This window comes from Paramormyrops kingsleyae, chromosome 8, assembly GCF_048594095.1.
Source record: "Paramormyrops kingsleyae isolate MSU_618 chromosome 8, PKINGS_0.4, whole genome shotgun sequence".
Lineage (NCBI taxonomy): Eukaryota > Metazoa > Chordata > Actinopteri > Osteoglossiformes > Mormyridae > Paramormyrops > Paramormyrops kingsleyae.
The window spans coordinates 13,219,386-13,241,292 of record NC_132804.1 but is presented as its reverse complement, the minus strand read 5'-3'; the positions used below and the strand labels follow the sequence as shown (position 1 = coordinate 13,241,292).

The window sequence follows — 21,907 nt, the reverse complement described above, 5'->3', positions numbered from 1 at the left end:
CTGGGGGGCCGGAGCCCTGCACATTTTTGGGTTTCCCCTCGTTTAACACACCTGATTCAACTTCTTGTACTAATTACCACATAGCTGTTGAGCTGAATCATTTATGGTGGAACAGGGAAAGAACTAAGCTACACAGGGCTGCGGCCCCCCAGGACTGCAGTTTGACACCCTTGGTCTAAAACATTAATGAGATGCATGGTATGACACTATAATAACACTGGTCCCAACAAGCCCAACGCGCTCAAACACGTTAGCACCGTCAATCCATGTAGAATAGGCCAAGATTTTAGTCTGAACATTTTATCAAACACTTATTCAAGGGAGATTCTCAGGTACCAGGCGGACAACTTTGTGGCTTTAATGATGAATGTAGCAACTACAAGGATAAAAGACATTAAAAAGCTGTCTGTACTAATGGTAATTTAATAAACATTAATAAACAACTTATGGTGGTTTTGTTTATTCTGGCCATCCCTCGTCCAGAATAGCGACTGTGTTTTTTCTTCAGGTGCTCGTGCATACCATTAGTGCCCCTGTAGTATACCATTAAACTATGCTGAAAATGCGTCCACATTAAACGCTTCAATTCATTATAACAAATGTTTTCCTTTAATATCACTAGGTAATTACACTTTGCACGGTGTAAAACCACCTTTTGCTTTGTGATTATTTGAACTACTCCCATCATAACGTAGTGATATTAAAGGAAGGCATTTGTTATGAGTTCAAGCATTTTAGAAATTTCATTAAAATAATTATTTTAAAAAATACGTTTTTAAATATTAACGTGGACACATTTTCAGTGTGGACGTCATCGACTATGTTGACTAATCGCTGCAGTCCTACTTTGAAATCTACACAAAATTCCTGTTTTGAATCTGACCATTGTAGGTAGGGCAGTCTCCAGTTTTGAGCTATTTTTCACCCTGGTCTTGATTATGGTCCAGTTTTTTAAAAATCAGCATGGCTTACAGTTGAAGGTGATGGAAGATTTATATGGCAGCATGTTTATTTGGCTGACTGAATTTGAAAGAAAATACCTTTTGTGTCAGGATATCATTGCCTTGCTAAATGGTTTGATGATTTTACTTAGAATTCAGTTTGAGTTATGCAATGCAGTGAACCAGAGAAACAGTTTTCAAGTTTAGTGTGGGTGTTGGCCTGTTGGGAAGGAAATGGCATGTGAAAAACTGAAAGACTGGAAATGACCTGAGTGGTACAATGCATGTCACACTTGATTGCAATTTGCATTTGCATCCAAGGTCAGTTCGCCCATTTAAACAATTTTAAAAAGGTTTGAAACAGTAGTTCTTAAGGTATGATAAATCTAGTGAATGTGTAATTCAAGAACTATCAAAATTCCCAGTTAACAAACTCAGATGAGTTGAAGAAAAGCACAACATGTATTTAAATACACTAATACTTGCAGGTAGCTCAAGGAGACAGAGGTCAAGTACAGTAATTCTACAAAAGTTTATTAGTTCTCATTTCTACAATTTTGAAAAGCCGTAGTGCTAAACTGTCAAATTACACCAATTACATTTGAAGTTAAAATCTGAAAGAATCATGTAACTGAAAAGGTTTCTTTCCTCACTGTACACAGGTACAGCTCTTAGACACTCTTTTACTGTTCTGACAATTGAGTTGGGAGGAATTATGTACAGCAAGTGATGCCCTTGATGAAATTCCTGCTAATGTTTGTTAAAAAGGTATTAAAGACCCTATTTTGAGCTTAAAAAACACTTCAAACATGAACAGTACCATACTGCAAGCACCTGTAACTGTTTTTGTACTCAAATTTGGCTACTGTGTATGCCATTTCTTTTCTGTCTTGCCTTTTATCTTCCTATATAAAATCTGTGATGATGCATACTATCAGAGGTATAATTCCTATCAGGAAATCATCCTAATTTTATTAAAGGAGCCAAGTAAAAACCAGGTGGTGGAAAGGATACAACTGACAAAGTAAGCAAAATGTTTGTGAGAATGCTGTATGCTTGCTGAATATGACACAATGTGCCTCAGAATGTGGCTTAAACCTCAGATCTTACAAGGGACCTAGCAAAGGATTAGGAATCACGACAACAGTGCTAGTGAAATAAAATAGTGATCTATTATCTGCCTCACTTGTTCATCGCTTTTGACAAAAGCATCTGCCAAATAAATGTAAATGTGATGTAAATGTAAAAAAGTGTCAAATCCTCCCCTTCAATTTCTACCAAAAAATTGTCTAATATCATGCTACCCACAAGTAATAATTAAAAAAATCTCTATAAATTAAGGGGTATTTTTCTGATTTACAAAAACAAAGGCACTCTAACAGTCGCCATATTTAGAACAGCCGTCTTTCTTAACATGGGAAACACTCTCTACATCTACAAGTCACCAGTACATTATACCCTTAATAGTGCATTCCTTTAAAAAAATGGACAAAGTCAAATTCACACATAATGTACATGTCACCGTGCCATCACTTCTATTTCAGGACATGCACGTAAGGGGGCTGCATGGGTCACTCGGTTCTGTATGTCATATTTTATTCCAGCTGCCAACACTACCTGGCATCACCTGACCTGTGTGGGCAGTTACTAAAGGGCAGCCCCTTTGACTGGGCGCCACCCGCCTCCCCAAGCAATTCCTTTGGACAGGGCACCAGATATGAGTCTCCCGAACCCTTGCACAACATTGAAGGGATGTAGTAACTAATTTTAATATGTCTGCTTGACAATATTCTGAGGAGAGTCTTTGCATGTTCGTGACCTTCCTTGGGAAAGTGATCAAGGAATGTGATTAAATTAAACTAGTGAAGGTGTGTATTTAAGCCAAGTTAATGGTATTAAGTGGATGACTGCTGATGTGAAGGGGTCAGTATTGCCCTTACATAGCATCAAAGTAGTCACATCACTATCAATCAGGCATTGGTCTTTGTGGAACCATGACAAATGGTCTCTGGTGGCCATTAAGGCTGTGGACATCACAGTGCAGCAGCAAGTGGCTCCGGCAGGACTTGCTCAGTCAATAAGTTAACGGGTTACAAGTGAGAGGGGAGGGGAAGAGGTCCGAGGAAAGCCGTCCTGACCCACATGAGGGGATCCTGGTAATGGCACTCATCAGTGACATCACTGGGCCGGACGGTGGTAATGTCGGCACGCTTATGTGGGAAGGGGGAATCCCCCCGTTCTTCAGCCCGTACCACCCTCAGGATGGTGCCATGGAGATTTGCTTGGCTGGGGCAGGGGGACCTGGGACAGAGGGAAGCAGTAAGGGTATTGGGGGTTGGGAGGTTGGTGGAGGACCTCTAAATGACTTCTCGGTTGTTCCGTATCGCACAGCACAGCACCATACTGAAGATCATTCCAATAATCTGAGAGGGTGGGAAAGAGATAACAGAACATGGTCAAGCACTACGTCCAGTTATGAAAATTATATACAATATATTACTGTATGTGGGAGCTGTTTGCTGGTTTACAGTGATATTGCAGGCCATCTGTGAAATTATGAAATTGTATCTAGCATTCATCCAGTGGCCACTTAATTAGGAATACCTAGCATGTCCTTGGTGTAAGTACGAGTAGGACCTATTTTTGTCTCCAGAAAACCTTCAAGGGAAGATGAGTTGTGCATTCAGAGAAGCCATTTTGGACACTCCTTTTGTACAGAGCTGTGTGTTTTTGTTTATTGCACCATTCTCTGTCCAGTCTAGACACTGTAGTGCATGAAAATATCAAGATTGAGGCTATTGCTGAGATGCTAGAACCACCACGTATGGCACTAGTGTACCAATCACACCACATTGAAAATCATATAGATTTGGAGGCTTAGTCATTCAAAGCTTAGTCAAACCACACCTGGCCCTCTTGCTCATGTCTATGTGCTGTGTGTATTCAGCTGTTTGAATTAGCAAGCAGGTGTCCTCAACAAACTGACCACTAAATGTGAGCTGCACTCATATTGTTTCTGTATAATTCCCAGGCGTGTATTTCCATACCATGATTCCTGCAATGCCAATCCCCACGTATCCAATGATGTAGAGCTTGCTGTTTAAAAAGTCTTTTATGGCCTCCTCGCAGTCCTGAAACACATACGTCGTACGTGAGTTACACTCTGCACCTGCTTTTAGTTGTCACAGTTCATTCTTTCAGAGATCAGGCTATCTCAGAACATTCCGCAGAGGATAACTCCCCACCTTGGGTTTTGGATCAGTTTCAGGACACTGGGAATTGTTTGATGTGCTGCTTCCACAGCAATCCAACTGTAAGAGGAGATACAGTGCTGTAACCATCAGACCATTTCAGAAATGAGCGCAGCAGAGCAGAGACATACAAGCTCTCAAATTAGTTGGACTAGTGGCAACAGGAGGACTGGAACATCTGTACTCATGCACTCATCATGTTCATTGTTAACTGCTAGGACCTGAAGGAGGTATCATCGCTAGAATGGACTGAAACTGCACTTACAACTTTGTGGTACATGTTCACCACTGTACTATTGTTGTTCTCATCTTCTGATTCACTGTAGAAGCCTTGCACTTCCTCAATGATCTGTAATGATAAATGTCAGTCACATGGCTCATATTGACATAGGCAATTTAGAGGAGCAAATTTACAAAAACAGCATGTCTTCCTTAGACTCTGGGGGGCACAGGAGTATCTAGGGGAAGTCTGTTCAGACAGTTCTGGAAATTAAGTACATGACCTTGCAGGTGTGAAACTACACTTGCAAACAATGATCTACTGTGTAGCCCCAGTTAACACATTTCCAATTTAAAGGTGAGCTGGGGATTTATTGTATACTTTTATTTATATAATCAAACTATTCACTGGAAATTTTAGTTTAACACTCCACACTGAGCTTGATTGAATTTTATAGGGTTAAACGAATCAAGATACTAGTTAATTTCAAAAGCTGAAACAGTTTTAAAAACTCCCAACCAGCATTTAGGTAATTTCTTCTTTGGTTGTATGATTTAGCTGCCTAGAATTTTCCTGCAAAAACTTCACCTAATGTACAGTATCTTGCTTCAAAACCCCAACAATCCAGGAGAGCTATGTAATTCCCCTGTTCTTGGGGAATCTGTTACACATACCTTATCTTTGTTTAAAAACCCAAAAATTCCAGCAGCAACCTCAGCGCCAAAGATGATCAGGAGACAGGCGAAGAACTGTAAGCAGAGAGAGGAGGACAGAACATCCCCCGTCAACTGTGGCCAGATAGAGAGCACTTCCCACAGTGGTCGGTGCTCTGCTTGGGCTGTATGTAAACTATCCACAGTGTTTATGGAGGAGAAGGACACTATATACATTGGGGGTCAGGTTGAGGCAGAGTGTTTTCTCACCGATCCCAGAAGACACTGCGATTCCCGGACTGTCCCGCAGCACCCGAAGAAACCCACAAGCATCATGAGTCCTCCGACACCGATCAAGATGTACACGCCTGGTGGAAAGAGGGACCATCACTATGGCAGAGCATATTGAGAAGCTAGGTGATCGGGATCCATATATATATATATATATACACACACACACACACACACACAGTGGTACCTTAGTTCTCATTAGAAGTCGAATTTCTTAAAAGTCAAACCAACCAGTTCGAAAAAAAATTACCTAGAACTCGATCTGAATCTCAGAAGTTGAACCGTGAACGCCGACCTAAGATAACTTGTACGCTTGGGGAAATGAGTCACACGGCACGTCTCTCAGCGGAAACAAAGGGTCATGCTTCAGTCTCAGCCTCGCATGCGCTGTGATAGCATTGTGCATGTTTACACTAGCTGAATACATATATTTAGACAGTAAAAATACATTTAGACAATGATAGACAGTAACAGTAATTATTATCATATAATAAAATACATTTATTTGTTTTCTTATTAATTATTTTAATATCATTAATAATAAACCATTAATACATTTAATGACAATAATATTGTTGTGCCCAGCGGGGACGGAACGGAGACAAAGGTGCAGAAGTCAGGATATTGGGGAATACGGGGTTTAATTACAGGTAAGACAGGCAAAACAGAGACGGACAATACAATGACTGGACTGGGGAAACAAACTGAAACGCGGACTAAATACAGAGGACTAATGACAACAACCAGAAACAGCTGATGACAGGGGGATTCCACACGAGGTTAACGAGGGGGCGTGGCACATGGAAGTCTTTTTTAACTTTACACATTGTTCGGATACATTTATTTTCTTACTTTACAAATTACTGTTTTGATAAATGTGCTTAGATGTGTTTAGTACAGTATATGTTCTTCTTGTTTTATCCTGTCCATTTTGTGTTTAAATGCTAAAAAAAATAAAATAAAACATATTTAGGTGTAATTTTTTGGGGCCGGGAACCAATTAATCGGTTTTCCATTATTTCTCATGGGGAAAATTAAATCAGAACTCAAACTTTTTAGGATTCGAACCTGAGTTCTGAACGAATTAAGTTCAAGTTCTGAGATACCACTGTGTGTGTGTGTGTGTGTGTGTGTGTATATATATATATATATATATATATATATATATATATATATATATATATATATATATATATATATGTGTTCTAATGTACATGATGAATATTTTAAGGTAGACGGTGCTAGCACAATATCCTTGTAGTATAACTCAATGGAAACCACGTATTATATGGCAATAATTGGCCAGCAGGGGGAAACCTTTCTCCTAGAAAAAAAACTGATAATAACAATGACTGTCCTGTAGAGGGTGCTAAAGTGCAGGTTAGACACTTATTCTAACTCAATGTTATCATTAAATCTTCAGAAGGCATATGGAGTTTGACCTCATTCAGCTCATCAGGGGCAGTAGTGGTAAAATAACCATTGCCTTATCACTTATAAAAGTCTAATGTGTACCCTGGGATAAAAGATCTCTCATATATTGGGTGTTACCCACAAAAACTATGCCGAAGTATGGCAGTTTCAGTATGAACAAAAAGTCTATATATTACCTGGCTTTTGGAGTGATAACTTCAGCAAATACATGCCATAATCAACCTCTCAGCCTACAGTGCTGCAATTGTGCCTCAATGGCAATTTACAGTTATCAGTCATAACCAGAAGGGGGCAGTGCAGCACAGCACAGCAAAGTATGTGTTTTTACAGAAATGATGAGGCTTGATACGCCATGATTTGGGACTAGATCAGAGATGTCAATGAGAGAGAGAGACAGAAGTATTATTTGTTCAAACAACATTTTCAAAATACCAGAAAGCAGGCATATAGTCTATAGAAATAAAAAGTGCAAACGCATCACAAGTGCTAGATTTTAAAGCCATTGTTTGGAATTAATTTTGCATATTTTTCTTTGTAATTCATACCTCCGAGGTTCACAAAGAGAAACTGGGGAAGGACATGCATGATAAGAACAAGGATGGTGTCTCTTGCTGGATTTTGAAAATAATGAGCAGAATGAACATTAGTCTGTAACTAAAACAGTCCTAGCTGAACACATCGCCTATGGTCTTTGCCTTCTCTTAGCAGACTTTCATCAGTGCAGAGTGGACTTTCTGTGCAAATGCCAGCTTGTTAGCTAGCAGCCTGGCTCTGGGTGCTTTGCACTTGGAGACTGGCTCCATGGCAAGGAAAATCCTCAGGGACTTGTTATATGGAGGAAGGATAAATACACAGCCCTGCTTCAGATACCACATATTCTCTCACCACCTGTCACACTCCAATAATAATGCCAAGAATCAATATCTAACAATCAATTTGTTATAATATTTCATTTGAAGCAGCACAACGTGTCATCATAAAGGAATGTGAGCTCAGTTAACTGTTAATAGGCATGTCATCTTAGTCATTTTGAACAAAGTAAGATAGATCCCAGTTTAAATCTCCAAAGCTTCCTGAATTTAAACCTAAATCTCTAATGCTTTCCCCTCGCATCAATCCAGAAACTCATCCACATGGGGCAGACTTAGAAATGCTTGTCATCCGCCCCCTTCTTTTGAACCCAAGCACAGAATGACCAGCTAACAAACTGAATCAATTTGCCAGTTCAAAGTGTTGGCCTTTTTATATGCTTTTTATCTTCAACTACCCACATTATACACATAATCTACTGTGAACAGTCAAGGTACACAGCTGTCAATGTTTCATAAACATCACTGTTTAGCTAGAGCAGTGTTTCCCAATCCGGTCTTTGGAGACCCACAGACAGTCCACATTTTTGCTCCCTGAGAGCTGGGTGGAAGCGAAAATGTGGACTGTCTGGCAGGGAGCTCGGAGAGAGCAAAAACAAGGACTGGCTATGGGTCCCTGAGGACCGGAGTCATAGTTTGTAAATGATGAAGAACTGGTGTATTGTGGTGGGGGTAGATTTGTTGCACCAACTTCTGCCTTTTCAAGTTATTGCTGCTTAGATAAATATGTGCAATGTAGTTGAAAATGAGCTTACATTACTTAAAAAAAATTAAACAAATAAAAGGTTTCCATGCCATTGGCTTAGAAATCCAAATAGAAGAACTGAGCTGGAATTAAACGGGGCAGGAAAGCTCAGACCATTAATATTCATCAGCACTCCTGCGTTTGACTGTGACAACCAATAATGAAGGTGAATTGTCCCGGAAAACAGCACAAGCCGCAGATTCTGGCTTCACTTAGATCCGGCTAAAGCTACTGGGATGTGACAGCACCACCCCCATAATTAGAGCAGGTTACAGGGTACAGCTGGGGTTTTAAAAAGAGGGGTGGGGGCTTTTATGAGTCTCCATTAACCTGGGGGGTCGTGTGCATTTACTGTGGGGAGAGGGAGGGGACCCAGCAGGTGCCAGTAATGAGCTTAAAATGGGAGGATGCCCCCCCAAGCCAGTGCTGCCTACCCACAATGCCCCTCTCCCTCACCAATGTTTTCACTCTCCAGCATGAGAAAAGAAGGCCACCACGAGCACCTCCCCCCGTCAATTCTCCAGGTCCCCAAACCATGTCCCAGTATCTCATTAGTGAGCGGCTTTGCCCAGTCGAGGGAGCCGTGAGGCCTCCCTGTGCCACTTTCCAGCCGTGACTGGCAGTGCCCTAAAACAAAGGGGAAGAGCGATAGGGTGTGACAGACAAAGGCATGGCTTGGCACAGCATCTGTCTGTTTGGGTCACTGTCTGGGGGGTGAGGGGGGGTGGGGTGCCACGGTGATTCAGTCAACTCCCTCTGGGTCTCACCCTCCTCATTATCAAAGCCCCCCCATTGTCCCTGGCTCTAGGTGGGGCATGAAGGGGGGGGGGCGATTGTTGGTTACCATAATTCTCAGAGAGGGACTGCAGATGCCGCATAATTAATACACTGGGGTGTCCTTAAGAGAGAAAACCCCATGAGAATTTACTTGTTGTTTACTTCTGAAATGTATGGCACTGAAGCCAAAAGCTCTTCTTCAGGTGAAGACTGCTGTTCACTCAACTACTGATGTCTGTATATCTAGAATGAGACCTTAGCAAACCACACCCCTACTCTAAAGACAGGTGCACTGAACACCGTGCGTGGGCTGCATTAAGAGCTAGTGCTTTCATTCAGTGGTCACGGGGCCAGGTTCTGTAGGTGGAAAAACAACACAAAAACAAGAAACTCTGCCAACTGGTTGCTTGCAACGTGATGAACTCACATGTGCCCTAGACAGCCTACGAGAAAATATATTTAGGGAGCCACCAGATATTTTGAGCTTCAGGACACCTTCGACTATGGGCAAGTTGCACACACACCTACACACACACACATGCACACAAGAGACAGATTTTTATGAATCGTGTTACATGGAGAAAAGCCCTTAAAACCCAACTTGGGTACAAACAATTTAAAGTTGAGAAGCCAATAAAAAAAAACTGATAGGTGTGAAAGTATGAACTAGGCCCAGATGGATGCCATGCAATTTATGAAGTCCTGAATTTATGGCCTGATGGGTGTGCACTGTAACACACCTTCCAGAAATTTCCACCCAGCCCACAATACTTTGTTGCTGCTGAAGACGTTGACCTCAGCCATGGGTATGCTGAAAGACTATAATGAGAGACAAATTGAAACAAAATGAAATGAGGGCACCGTCTGTTTTCATCCCTTATGCTTTCTAAAGATGTCCAAGATAATATTTATTGTGTTACCATAGCGACACCGTGCGTGAGATTCCATAATCAATCACTGGTCTGTCATGTCACATCTTCTTGGCTGCGTTCTTGTGAATCAGATTCCACGGCAGAGAAAGAGAGCTGCGGTGAATCTGCAGAGCCATGAGTCACAGAGGTGGGACTCACAGTATGTTTGGACCAATGCTGGTTACTGTGCTCCATATTTGTGTGGGAACAGTTCAGTGGTACTAAACTTGTGACCAGTTTAAGAAAAGGAAATGACATGTCCTCAAGTAAAATTAAACTTAGCTTCTCTGGTAAACAGCATTATGTAATGTGTGAGTAAATGTAACATGATCCTATGCATCATGTTCCTATCTCATTTTATTTGTCATTGAATGACACAAGTGACGCCTGCAATTCAACAACCATCTTGTAATGCAAGGTGTTCCCCTAACCTCAATGTCAAAATGAAATACCTTTAAGGCAATGAAAGACCTTCCTTGCATAGCTACATGTCATATTATTACGGCATGTAATCTCCGGCTGTGGGCCTGCCTGAATCAGGAGTACAAGCGAAGGTTTGTAAGTTCAACACAGCCTCCATGCAAATATGACTGCTTATTGCATCTTTCGCTTTGGTTGTCATGCCTGCAATTCCCTATCTGCCCAGAGTCATTAAGATACCCGTAAATAAGTCACGTATGCAGTGTGCTGCTAAACCAAGCCGGTGTACTACATTCAGGGAACTCCTGCTGCAGTCCTACCCCCACACCCAGGACAGGACTGCCTCTACTGGGAAGGGGCCAAAAGAATGGAGTCTGATGACATCATATGATGAGACACTTCAGTTATGATGTCATTTAGACAATGGGCTACATTTTTCAAATTTCCTTCATTGTCTAATGAAAAATTACAACGAATATTACAATGGCTCTATCTGTTCTCCTCTAATAATAGGCTTAGATTTCAAAATGATGCTACACAAGAGATGTAGAAGACGACATCATTTGCTTGCCACCAGTGTAAAGTCGTCATAGGGACCGGCTGGGATCATATGATTGTGTCTCCATATCTTAAAAGAGTAGCATTATTTTTGTGGGAATTTCCCTTCTAAATATTCACCGGGATACTCCCCTACTTCATGTGACATTGTCCTGTGGTTTACCATGTTTGCATTTATTCTCCTGACATTTAGATCCACAGCTCCGCCCCCCCACCTTGTTGTGAAATGTTCAGTCCTTAAAATAGAATCAACCTCAAATTAGCTATCCTTAGGCGTTAGTGGGTCTCAAAAAAGCCATTTAATTTAGCGCAAGAGTCTGTATGAAATACAAAAATAAGAATGATAGCCATTAGCAGAGGTGGAGAGTTCAGGTCCAGAGAGTACAAATCCAGACCAAGACTTTGTTTCAACCAAACAGTTGAGCAAAGTACTCACAGTCACAGAGTACTCAACTGGTTGGTTGAAACAAAGTCTTGGTCCTTTCTGGACCTGAAATCTCCACTGCCTCCCATTAGCTTAAAAGCTTTTACAAGTAAATCTAAAGATTGCAACATTAGCAAATAACTAAAACAATTCATAAGAACAACAAATTGCCTGATACTGTTCCTGGGAAATCTTTGGTATCATGTAGGTAGTATCAGTATTTGATCATGTTAGACTTGTCTTGTCTCGATACCAGTTACAGCCTAGCATGAAAATCTGAGGGGATTCTAAAGCTATGTTATTTTATTATTTTATTAATAACCACAGTTAAGGGGTAAAAACAAAGGCTAGAAGTACGGAGTATATGAATGTAGAAGTAAAAATGGGGATAGAGAGAGACAGTGATTTCACGACTGAAAAAGTGTGGCCATTGTCCCTAGAATCCAGCTTATCCTATTGCTGTGAGCACAGGATCCAGCTGCCCTGTATGAACATGTGACCTCCGAAGGTCTGGACACAAAATTACAGCTGAGCCTGAAACTGCAGGCAAATCCAGTACAGCCTGTCATATTAAACACATACAAATAACACAACAAAACATGTAAAAATCTGGTACCATTTTGAATTCAGTTAGATTTTCAGTCTGCTGTTTTCGTGCAGTTATTCAGCATCATTCAATAGCGTGATAAAATATATATGGTTGAGGAAATTATTTATTAAGTCTAATAAACTGATTATACTTATGCATAAGGTTATACAAGCAGTCCGTGGATTCAGAACATCCAGGTTATGGACAACTCATACTTATGAACAAACTGCCATGAAGTCTATTATATACAAAATTCGGATTAAATACAATGGTTTGTAATAAGAAATGCACACAGTACTCTGTGGCACTCGTGAAAACATTGTGTGGCTTTAGCAATTTGTCAGCTCGAGGTACGGTACAGTATTATATGTAGTGCATTTTATTATTACTGTATAATGATGATAATAATAATAATTGTAATTATTTTGTGCTGTATTATTATTTTTCTGACGTACCTACAAATTCAACGTAAAGACTTAGGGAACAGATCTTGTTCGTAAGCAGGGGATTGCCTGTATACAGTACATATGGCTCAATGTTTTTGGGGAGAAAGAGCTTGGATCTGCACTCACCCAAGAAGTAGGTTTCTGGCGCATCTGTTTCACTGAACAGTGCCCTGGTGTCTGGATCAAAACGGAGCCACAGGCCTACTGCCAGGACCAAGGAGCCCCCCAGCTGTGAAGGAGAGCAGGGAAAAGGCCAAGAAAATCAGATCAATCAACATTCACTTACTCATCCTGTTTAACCCATTGTCCTGGATGCCCATTAATGAGACACACTCATGGAAGAAGGCTTTTTCCTAGACATCCCAGCCCACCCCACCCCACCCACTATTTCTTCTTAACCCCCCAGGCTAGTTCTTTGTTTGCGTTGCACAACAAAAACCAACTGAATTTAGCAGCCACTCTTCTTTGACTCACACTGCGTGCACTGGAAGTGACGGTCACCTGACTACACTGAATCCACCAACTGGATCGCTCTTTAAACTGTAACTGTTAGGTGTTGGCCAAGGTGGTTTGTGGGTGGCGGGGTTTGTGTTGAGGCCTTCAACAATTAGCAGCTCCTTGTCAAAATATGACAACGTAACACTCACTTGATATTCAATAACTCCCTGTCAAGAACATCTTGGTCTCTAGAAACCATGATGACGTAAGCTAAACACAGGAAAACACTCATTACTGGTTTATTTTTGTTGCCGATGTCAGCTCACAGGTAAACATTTTTTTTCCCCTCTTACAGAATGTCTCTGAGGACTGACATTAGGGTCGTGTGCTGCAGAAATCACAGGTTCTGGATTGCTGCAGAGGATGCCAGAGGTGGTGTCTTTCCTAGATATGCAGTTATCATCCCCAGCTTGGAAACAAGCTTTTTGTTTTTGGTGCAGCAGAGAAAAGACATTATTTTGAGTTAAGGCAGAGATTAGCTACACAGAGTGCCGTAGCAATGTAGCAATCCTCTAACAGCATGGTGTCTCTCATACGTCACATCTTCTGTGTACACCCTTCTACTTAGACGTGCCTATAAACAAGCAACTATGACTGTATTTGACTTGGTCCCACACCCAAAACAGGGGCATGCATCTAGAACTTATCAGCACAAAGAACAATTTAAGTTTAGCATGTTGGGATCTGCTCCTCTTTCGAGTATACTGAGCGGAGGTCCCTACCAGAGGCATGAAGATCTGAACTTCTAGCACAGCACTAACCGGAGAGGACCACATGTCACATTACTCCTAGATTTAATCTTTCAATTTATTTTCTCTAATCCTCAAAATAAACTGCTGTTTATACAGAGAACTTCACCCATTTTGAAAAGGAGGTGAAAGTGGGCAACCAAGATGTACTGTACAGTGACCTGGTCACCCCCACCTGCCCTCACACGTAGCCTGGCCCACTCCCTGAGCTGGCGACTCCATGTTGCAGGCACAGCCCTGTGGACTCTGGGGCATCGTTCTCGCCACCCTCTGTACCAGTCTCCCCCCCCCCTCCGTGCCCATTATCCGACACGTCATCCACTCCCTACCGCACTCCAGTTACAACAGCCACCCTGTCCCCTCAGACGCGGGACAAAGGCTTGCTGTCGGCCCAAGTGACACCACTCACAAGATGCACTCCTCACCAAGCCTCCCCCCCAGCTCTGTCCCCAGGGTCAGAGATGTAGACGAGATCCAAGCACAGACCTGTCCCCATGAGGGCATTGTTCGAACGTAACCCAGCTAAGCCCCCAATCTGAAGGATGCTCACATGCTCAAATTTAGAACTAAACTAGACTTGTAAATATTCCATTTTCAACTTGTTCCAACACTTCTTGAACAACAGTGACTAATACAAAAAAACATGTTACAGAAAAAATGCTACAACGGTAATGTGCCAATCTCAATCTGACAGAAAGGAGCTCAGCCATGATGAGTGTGATTAAAGCGTGAGGTACATAAAACACATTTTGATGTATTTATGATAAAGATGGGATATATCAGCAAGCAGCTCTTTTTATTTGAATAGTTTCGTTTACATGTATTGACAACAATACCTACATCTAATAATTTGATTGCTTACAGTGATTAAAAAGAAGCACAGACAAGTATTGTATGCTGGCGAATCTTTTAAACAGGAATAGTACAGAGCTTTGACCTCAGTTCCAGTTATTATACTTTACAACCAGCTACAAAGCAATATAAAAGACAATATATATAAAACTGTCTAGTATGGCTTTATGGAAAGTGTGTTACAGTGGCAGTTTTATGATAACAGAGGCTTCAGGTGTTTGCTGTTTGGCTAACACAATGCGACACAGAGCGGTTTTGTCTTACTTATGTTTAATGAGCAAAGTGCATTATTGTTCATGTGAAAAATAGATTCACAGAATACACACCTCCCAAATGCCTAAGCTCAAAGATTGTGGTGAAATGAAAGAAGAAATTGATGCCAGAGTACAGTCACTATGTGTCAGACATAAATCCACAGTAGTGTGAATTCTAAACAGGCTTCTGTGGAGAGTATTTGGACTTACACTAGGGGTGTAACAATGCACTGTGGCACGATATTTCATGATTCAAATATATGATGATGCACATTGTAAGGGTGTAACAATGCACTCTGGCATGAAATCATTTATTAATGTTAACACAGATGGACAGAATAGGCATAATCGCAGTTTTCTTTTGAGATTTTATTTTTGTATTTTGCACTGCAGTCTGCAGAATAAGGAAAAAAGCGCAAAAATAAAATAAACGATTTGAAAATACCCTTTTTTGTAAATGTACATGCCTAAAAAGAAATACATAAGAATGGTGAGATCTTCATTTATTTTAAGTCTTATTTTGAGTTTATCAACTAGCCCTAAATCATCTATCAAATCAAATCGTGAGCAAACTGTATCATTACACCGGAACTAACACTGATGAACCAAAACATTACAACCACCCACATGTGAAGAGAATAATATTGACTAAATATTGACTCAGATAAACAGTGTCAAGGTCTGAGATCTATTACATGGTAAGTTAACATTTTGTACTCGTGATCGACATGCTGAATGCAGAAGGAATGGGCAGGGATAAAGATCTGGGTGACTTTGAGAAGGACCAAATCATTTCGGCCAGATGACAAGATCAGAGCATCTCCAAAACAGCAAAGGTTTTGGGATTTCCATGGTCAGCTGTGGTGAGTACCCACTGAGAGTGATCTGAGGAAGGAAAAACCATAAACTGCCAACAGGGTGCTGGACGACCATTACTCGTCAACGCGAGATGAGAATGAAGGCTATCATGTCTGGTATGAACTAAGAGAAGCGCTACTGTAGCACTAATGGCAGGTAATTTTAATGACGATCACAGGAGTCATCAGTGTATATAGACATTGGGCCCTAATGCACTTGAAGCCTCTGCTAATAACCAGAAAAGAGATGTGTGCAGCATAACATAGATGTCTAGGAAAAACCATCCATCCATCTATCTTCCAGAACCATTTATAGAGTCACAGTGAGCCTGGAGTCTGTCCCAGGAATCAGAGGGCAGAAGGCAGGGGACACCCTGGGCGGGATGCCAGTCTGTCACAGGACACAGCAATTATGCACCACCAATTCCAGCGCAGGAGTACGCAAACCCCCAAACCTGGAGGTGTGAGGCTACCCTGCTAACCACTGAAGCCACAGTCTAGGAAAAACTCCCCAAGTGTAGAGTTTCCTGATTCTTTTTGCTTTCCTGGTATTTCACTGTCACCTCAGAAACACTCTCCAGCAATTAACTGCCACTTTTCATGCACTCGTAAGGTCACCCACTGTCCCTGTGCATTCCTACATTCCTGAAGGAAGTTCACAGGTCAGCCCCTTCTCAGCTGATGCCTGGGGGGGGGGGCACAGTGAATGTTCTATAATGTTCCAGCAGGGGAGTCGCAGGACAATACGACAAACGAATTTCGCACATTTCCCGATGGTGCAAATGCAGCAACAAGCTACTGCTACCATCCTTTAAGAATTAGACTTTGTGCCACCTGAAAGCAGGCAAGTTTCCTGAGTTGATACTCCTGATGTTCTTCACTGCTAACGTGCTGCAACAGAGGAAGGAATGAAGGGTTCTAAGTGCGCTTTAGAATCTGAGCGGCTGAGCCAAGAGGAAGGTGCTCCATCTGAGGAGCATGACAGAAAGAGAGTGCGAGTGAGAGATGGAAGGCAGAGCTGGAAAACTGACGGCCTGTACTGAAATGCAAACTTGTGGCAGTGCCTGAAGAAAGCGCAGTGAGAGGAAGAGAAACTGTAGGCTACTGCCAGTGTGTCTAAGGCTCCCATTTCTACCTTGCAGTTCCCATTACATCTTAAACACCCCACAACACTCAATGGGCACCACTGTCCAAGAACCACACTTCCCCACAAATGTACACATCATAGGCGAAAGCATATGTTGGTGACACTCGGGTCACCAACAAACACACTTTTATCCTCACAAAAAAATCGACATACAAAGAAAGCCCTGCATATCCCTGCATATTTCCATTTTGCTGGTTTAATTTACAATCAATATCATGCTCAAGCTTAAAACAACAGTTGACATCACTGGGACTCGATCCAACAGTCTTCTAACGCATCACTACTGAACCACTGCATGCATATATAGGGAGTGTGGGGTCTATTCTCAGCTGACAAATGCTGCAGCTTGAATGACGCTGAGGATTATCCATCACCATGCCTCAAAAGAAGATCACATCAGTACTGCGTGTCATCTTGAGCTTCACGCCAGCTTAGCACCTTATTTATGACGACATCGATCTGATGTCTGTATATTGCCTCCACATGTTGTCCCTTACAGGACATTAGAAGACATTCCCTATTTCCAGTATAAGCACAGAAAGGGGCATATCATGGGAGTACAAGTATGACAATGATCATTTTGTTCTAGACTCTGATAAAGGCAATTCAGGCATTTTACTTTGAGATAAGAAGCCATTTATTGGTTGTGTGCGGTATCTACACATTAATCTGCCTAGTAGAAGATTGAATTGGCACTTGGATTTAAACCAGACTGAAAAGGGCCGGCCCTGGAACTCCGGGGGTTTGTTTCTTAACATTCCTGTTAACAGCAAGATGAAAACTAGGTCAGATGAAACTTTTCAAACAATGGCTGGCAGGGATAGAACACTATCCAGTGAGTGCTTTCCACAGAAAGGAAGACAATCACGGCAGATGTATACAAGGTCACATCCCGCACTTGAGAGGCTCAGATCCCTCCACCTGTGTGGCACTCCTGATTTCTGGTTTCTTTCCCATTCATCCCTGTTTTTTTTAGTGCTGATTAAGACCTGCAAAAACTGTCTGGGAGCTGGGAGGACTGTGAACAGTGCTTGTAGGGGGGAAAAACAAGTGCTAGTACTCCTCTTTTTATTCAGTACTAGCAGATAGGTGCCAGTACTCATACTGTCAGGGTTGTTGCCCATCTGACCCTGTCCTATAGGTCTCGTCCCCTTTTAGCCCACAGGTGGTGCTGGTCAGCCTGCTTCCTCCTCTCTGTCTTGTAGTATCCCTGAGCTGCTGCATAGCTCAATGGGTTCAGTGTGTGGTACAGAAGCTCAACTTCTCCAGTCTTGAGGTCAATGCTGACCAGAGACCAGCCTCATCCATTATTTAAAATTTATTGATTTCCTGTTTTCCTTAGTGCAGGGGTGTCAAACTCCAGTCCTGGGGGGGCCGGAGCCCTCTGTAGCTTTAGTTCTTTCCTATTCTACCACAAATGATTCAGCTCAAGAGCTGTGTTGTAATTAGCACAAGGAGTTCGATCAGGTGTGTTAAACAAGAGTAAACCAAAAACTGTGCAGGGCTCCGGCCCCCTGGGACTGGAGTTCGACACCTCTGCCTTAGTGTCTGTTATGGTTTATCTTCATGCCCCTGTTTAGGCTTACCCCTGTTTTTTATGTTCTGCTTTACTTTTGTTCCTAGTTTTTTTGAGTATTTGTTAATTGTAATTTATTCCACCTGTTTCTTGTTGTCCCGTGGCTGTACTGCTTAGTTGATTTTGTTATGGTCCACACCTGCCCCATGTTATCCATTGTTATCCATCTTGATTTAAGTGCCTGCCCTCCCTCCATACTGTATGTGAGTCAGTCATTGCACTTGTAATCTGTAGTTTTATGTATTTCTGTAGCTTGTAGCTTGTAGTTGTTCTGGTGTTTGTAGCTGTGCTCTTCTCTGTGCTCCAACTCTTCTGTGCTTTAATTGTCCCAGTCTAGCTGTAGTTCCAGTGTTTGTGTTTTTATTTTGCAATTGATTTAGTCAGTGTTAATTTGACCTGTTTTGACCCCTCTAGGTCCCTTTATTTTCTAGCTTCCCCTTTGTGATCTGTTCAGTTTGTTAATGAACCCTTTTGTTGGAGCTACTCCATGCATCCTCCTTCCCGACGCCAAACCAAACAAAGGTGCTAGCACGGCTATACCGGTGAGTACATGCAAATTTCAAGCACTGACTGTGTAGAGTAAAGAAGTAAAATTGTTACGCCTGTCTGATTAATGACGGTCCTGCTTCTCTCTCACTATGAGCCTCCCCCGTGGACCCAGCTTCTCTTCTACTGTTTCCCTCGCAGTCCTCACCTATCTGTCCACACATCACTCTCTTCTGCATTTTTTTCCCCTTACTTGCTGATTTTCCTCTTTACGAGCCTGTTGCCGTGACCTTGCTGAGCCTCGCTGGGCTGTGCTAGTCGGGCATCTGCGTTAATGAGATGGCATGTCATATAAAAAGGTGAAAATGGGATGGAAAAAGTTTCAAATGGATTCAGGCATTTATAGACAGGCATTTACAGTAGAAATGTGGTCTCTTGAGAAATAATGGTAAAACAATTTAGCATCATGTCACGCAGTGGATGGTACTTGTGACTGAAAGTCCCAAGCGGAAAACTGCTGTTGTACTTTACACAAAGTAATTAACCTAAATTGCTTCAGCTGTATACATCAACAAAGGCTTAAAAATCTCTTCTGGAACTTCTGAAAATGACATTGAATACATTTTAATGATGTAATTTTGTCACTGTGTCTCTCATATTTCTTTTTTCTCTCTCTGCCTGTCTATTTTGGAATCCACGGTCTGCCTTGCTAACATCCACACAACATCCACACCCCTCTGAGCAGCGTATGAGTGGCGTGAGTGGAAAACTACACTGTATAAGAGTCTTGTCGTAAAATGAAAGGAAAAGTCCCACTACGGATGACAGAGCTGCAGAAAACAGCAGCGTTATTTTCCAGCAATCCTAATGTGGTGCTGGTGGTGTGTGTTTGTGTATGGGGGGGTTCCCTTTTAAATGTGTAATGCCTGAATCAAAGCTCAGATGGCAGCCTGCATGCAAACTAATAAATATTCAGTGATTAAAAATTAATTAAAGCTTCTGGTGTAATGAAGAAAAACCCTAGAAGTAAAAGTGAAATACACATTAGAAATTCGGCACTTTGTGGGCGTGAATGGTGGAGTAGCCAATGGAACAGCTTAATTGTGTGTAAAGTCTGGATAAAAGGTGGTTGGATGCCCCGTTTTTGTTAACCCTTCTTAAATGGTCGTCAGCACAAGCAATTTAAGAGAATGTACACAAGCATTTTATTTGGTAGGATAATTTGCATTTAGGTGACCAATGGCTCTGTGTGCAAAGGTTCTTTTAGGCACCTTTAACTCAGCTATGTTACAAGGACAGGGGAAGGACGTGCCTCATTTGGTGAGAAATGGCAGGCATGTAAATAATAAACACAAGAAAACAGACCAGAGTCATATTCCGGTTTTTCCCGCAAGTTTAACAAAATATTTTACTATCAAATCGGAAAAGTCAGAGCGGAAAAGTGCTTCGAGTTCCATTTGAGTTAATATGGTGATCCAATTAATCTAGGTTACAGTTATATGCAGTCTAAATTTATGAAACCCAAATTTTTAGACAAGAATATTCCTTATTCGATCACACTGGCATTTTACGACATACCATCCCATAACATGACAAAATACTAATATCCCGTCCAGGGTACCGTGCTCACGATTTGTAAGTAACTGAACACACATTCGTTATAATTTCTGTGAGACTCTGCGTCACGGATATGTTCAAAAACAATTATGTAGGCCTATTTATGAACCGGTACTGAACTTGACTATTGTTTAAAAATAACAGGCTGCAAGTAAGAAGCTTCATTATTGCTCTTTAATGCTGTCCCCTATGTATCGTTCTGCTTTTAAAGACCACGGGATCTTGAGAGTTTCTCTGAAATATATTTACTTATAATGTCAGCCTAAAACTTAGCCGTAGTCTGGTCGATCCGAAAAGAGCATCACTTCGATATGAGTTGGTTGTAACCAAATCAACGCGAACGCTTGCGTTGTTAATGCTGACACTGATCTGATCTTCAGAATGCTGACAGGCTTCACTAACAACAACAATAACAATAATAACAAAAATAATAATAGCCTTAAAAACAATATAGGCCTACTCTGGCAAACGAAGTAGACCTAAAAGACATTTCATCTTTCAGTATCATATGAAACGCACTTGATCTAACTCTAACAGCATAAGACACTCATCCTTTCCCCTCAACGTCTAGAGGTACTTGCAGGTTGCGGGAAATTAGTGGCAGATCAAAGAACAACCTGTTCATCTAATTGACACATTCAGTATTTATACATACTGATCTTAAAACTTTTGTGTATTACTTACCCAGAATATAAAGTTGAATATGTACAGCAGGTATTTCACACACTTCATCGCGCCTTGAACTTTGCTCATATTGGCTGAGTTTCACTTTGACAGTACGTCCTTCGGCTTTTGCGCTCCGAATTCACTCCGCTTGCGAGCAGCAGACCAGCGCGCCCTGTCAGCGTCTGCAAATGAAACCGCTTCTTTACGCTTCTTTCCAGACCGCCCCATATAATATGTGGGGAGCCATGGGGGGGTTTCGGACAGGCGGTACACACTCCTGTCGCATTCAACACGCTGTATTACAACACGCTTGGCAGCTCTTACAATATTACATATTAGTTATGTCGTTCGTTTATCGGGGCGGTACATGTGCAGAGGTTTGTCTGCAACCTTCACAGAAGCAGTTAAAGAAAATTAATGGAAACAAAATGGATGTGTTCCTTATGCAGGTGAAAATGAAGTGGGTTTCAGTTGAATGCGTAGTAACTATGTTTTTTGCTATTAATAAATTAATAATTTACTGATTAGTAAACTACTATATCATGCTGAACTTTTTTGAAAGCGTTTTCAGGAGGGAACGCAAACACGTTATAAAACATGCTATTAAATAAGTAAATGGGAAAATGACCCTATGTAAATAAAATACTCAAATATAAGTGCATAAATTTTTCCCAAA

General features: G+C 41.6%; 1 protein-coding gene across 1 annotated transcript; it reads right to left on the bottom strand.

Moving 5' to 3' along the window:
- Positions 1-1,454: 1,454 nt before the first annotated feature.
- tspan2a (tetraspanin 2a) lies at positions 1,455-21,457 on the bottom strand. Its single transcript, XM_023837330.2, has 8 exons — positions 21,250-21,457; positions 12,656-12,758; positions 5,336-5,433; positions 5,087-5,161; positions 4,458-4,541; positions 4,187-4,252; positions 3,989-4,072; positions 1,455-3,364 (listed from the first exon to the last, which is right to left on the bottom strand). The coding sequence occupies exons 1-8, from the start codon at positions 21,316-21,318 to the stop codon at positions 3,299-3,301; spliced, it is 645 nt and encodes a 214-aa protein (XP_023693098.2). The 5' UTR covers positions 21,319-21,457; the 3' UTR covers positions 1,455-3,298.
- Between the last annotated feature and the right edge of the window lie 450 nt (positions 21,458-21,907).